The sequence below is a fragment of the Penaeus monodon genome, chromosome 15 (assembly GCF_015228065.2).
Source record: "Penaeus monodon isolate SGIC_2016 chromosome 15, NSTDA_Pmon_1, whole genome shotgun sequence".
Taxonomy (NCBI): Eukaryota; Metazoa; Arthropoda; class Malacostraca; order Decapoda; family Penaeidae; genus Penaeus; species Penaeus monodon.
Window position 1 is genome coordinate 32,349,194 of NC_051400.1, and position 2,516 is coordinate 32,351,709.

Here is a 2,516-nt window from a genome sequence, read left to right on the forward strand (position 1 = left end):
AGAACATGAATTCCAGACTCTGCATAAATATACCAAAAACCTGTTGCTTACATGAAGGTGAACAATATAGCTCTACTTTCCAGCAACAAAAATAGGTTGATGCTACCTGAACACATTAATGGATAATGGCTAATGCAAACTGACCAAACACTAAAAGTTGACTTATGTTGATGCTTGATAAAAAGGAATAAAAGCAGCAAATGCACAACTGATACATTATATCTTTTCATAATGTATTCCTATGGGATATTATGTCATACTGCACTTTCTGTCAATCTTTGCATTTCCATATGAAGTTTCAAAATGGAAACAGTACTAACCCTACCACACTGGCAGACAGCAACCTCTCCCATGCAAAATATAAACGCCCAAGAGGGAGGAGTGGATTAGAATTGAGGGGGTACCAGGTTCGATTTTTCTCTCATTATTTGTCTTCTCTTTTTTTATTTACATTAAGGATTGCTATGGTTGCAAAGCTCACATTATCAATTACATTATCATACCTGTTTGTAGTAACCTTCATATTAGACAAATGCCTCTTCATGATTTATTGTATCACAATAAGTTCATGTTACGTATTATCACAGTACAGCATAATTGAACACGTCAGTATTTTTCATAAAAAGCATGAAATAAGATTCCATAGTACTCACCCCTTGTATGACATCATAGTCGCTCTCCCTATTAGCAAACATAGAAGAACCAGCAATGGCTAAAGCAACATTTTGGTGGATGTGTGTTGCAACTCCATCATTGTCATCACTGACAGAGGACATCAAATTCCGGTCTGTTAAAAATAAAAGTCGATTTAGGAATAGGAGAAAACAAAATTAACTTGTAAGCATTCAATAACCAATCCACTTCACCATCTCTTTGGTTACAAAGGTTTACATATTTTCAAATGTATAATGAAGCATTAATGCATCTATTGGCTAAATATTTGGCTTCATAAGTTTAATGTTACATATATCTACTTTCTCGCTTTATAAACATTTAACATTTATGTATATTTTAAAAAATCATAACATACTTTTATTACTGGCAAATGTGTGCAGCTGAGGTAATGCATCAATGACAATGCTGATGAGTGGTAGATACAAAGCCACCACTCTTGCCTTTACTTCTGGCTCTGTGAAACGTTCATCTGTGTCATGGCTTGTCAACAAGTTTCTCACAGAGTTCACTGCTCTTCCATGAATACTGGGATTGCTAAAAAATGAGTAAACGTTCATTACTCTAACATTCATATTAGTAAAACACCAGTTTCTCAATATGTACATAGTTGTCTCCTATACTTTTACAATCCAATAACATTTTATCAATAGCATCCTACTCACTTTATCTCAAGAGCAGTAGCCAAATCTGACAACACAAGACCAACAAGGAAGTGCTGTTGTCTGAAAGAGTTTGAAAGCATCATAAAAGCACTACGATTTCCACCAATCACAGTGGAGATGAAGGATGACTGACTAGTTGTTGACCCAATCTGAAAATAATAAAGCAACATTTAGAAAATCATATCCTATAAAATAAAACTTCTTACCTTTTTTGTTGAAAAAAACAGGAAAGGTGAAGTCAATTTTTCAAAAAAAATGGAATGTGTATCTTTCACTCTGAAGTAAAAATCACAGTAGTAGGCAATGACCTATCACAGTCTTGATTGAAATATTCTCACCTATATCAATAAATATAAATGGTAGCTTACCGAGGGACAGGGGGATGATGGAGCCGAGGTTGCTGAGATTGGTGTGCAGAATGGCAAATTCAGAGCCACAAAGTGTTCATGACTGCATACAATTCGTACAAAATCCAGCTACAATGTGTGAAAAATATGGGTTAGCATACTTGAAGCATTATTTAAGCCACAGTATATTAAACAAAGTTCTTTTTTAATTAATTCCATGTTCATGTTAATATCAACTGTTCTATAACTCTAGAAAATTCACCTTCAGATTAATCAGTGCTGCAGCATCTGGTAGATTCATTATCTTGTTGCTCATCTGCTTACAGTAGTTTCTGATTAACATGAAAACAAATCCTCTATCCATCACCGACAGTAGATCACATAAAAAGAAGGCAAGGCTGCTGTTCACATTCTGTACAAACTGTAAATGAATAATTGTCAAACATACCATTTGTAATGTTGCATCAAAAAATGCTAGTGTAAATTCTGGAAACACTTTCCATTCAAAATATTTTTCATATAACACAAAAATCTAAAGATTATACCCTTAACTGAAAATTTCTCTGGTTTTGGTTTAATATTAATAGCAAGAGTGGAAGGTATCTTTAAAATATATAACAAAGTCATCCTAATGATGCACTGGTTTTCTAAACAGCCTACCTTTCTGGTGTACTGTGGAAGTCCAGAGTATGTGATGAAACAGATGTAATTGTAAGCATGCCAGTACAAAGGAAAATATATAGCACTTAAATTTCCCAAGTAAATGAAAAATCTATACATCTATTTGTTAATACTGTAATTAGATGCTCAATGTTTCTCTGCTATTAGATTT

General features: G+C 33.8%; 1 protein-coding gene across 1 annotated transcript in view; it reads right to left on the minus strand.

The window, feature by feature from the left end:
- LOC119581951 (dedicator of cytokinesis protein 7-like) overlaps positions 1-2,516 on the minus strand; it is a gene marked incomplete in the record, with an annotated part of 118,380 nt that overhangs the window by 95,161 nt on the left and 20,703 nt on the right. Inside the window, 6 exon segments of the mRNA XM_037930132.1 lie at positions 654-787; positions 1,031-1,209; positions 1,338-1,486; positions 1,706-1,813; positions 1,947-2,105; positions 2,345-2,356. Coding sequence (XP_037786060.1) covers positions 654-787; positions 1,031-1,209; positions 1,338-1,486; positions 1,706-1,813; positions 1,947-2,105; positions 2,345-2,356 — 741 coding nt within the window.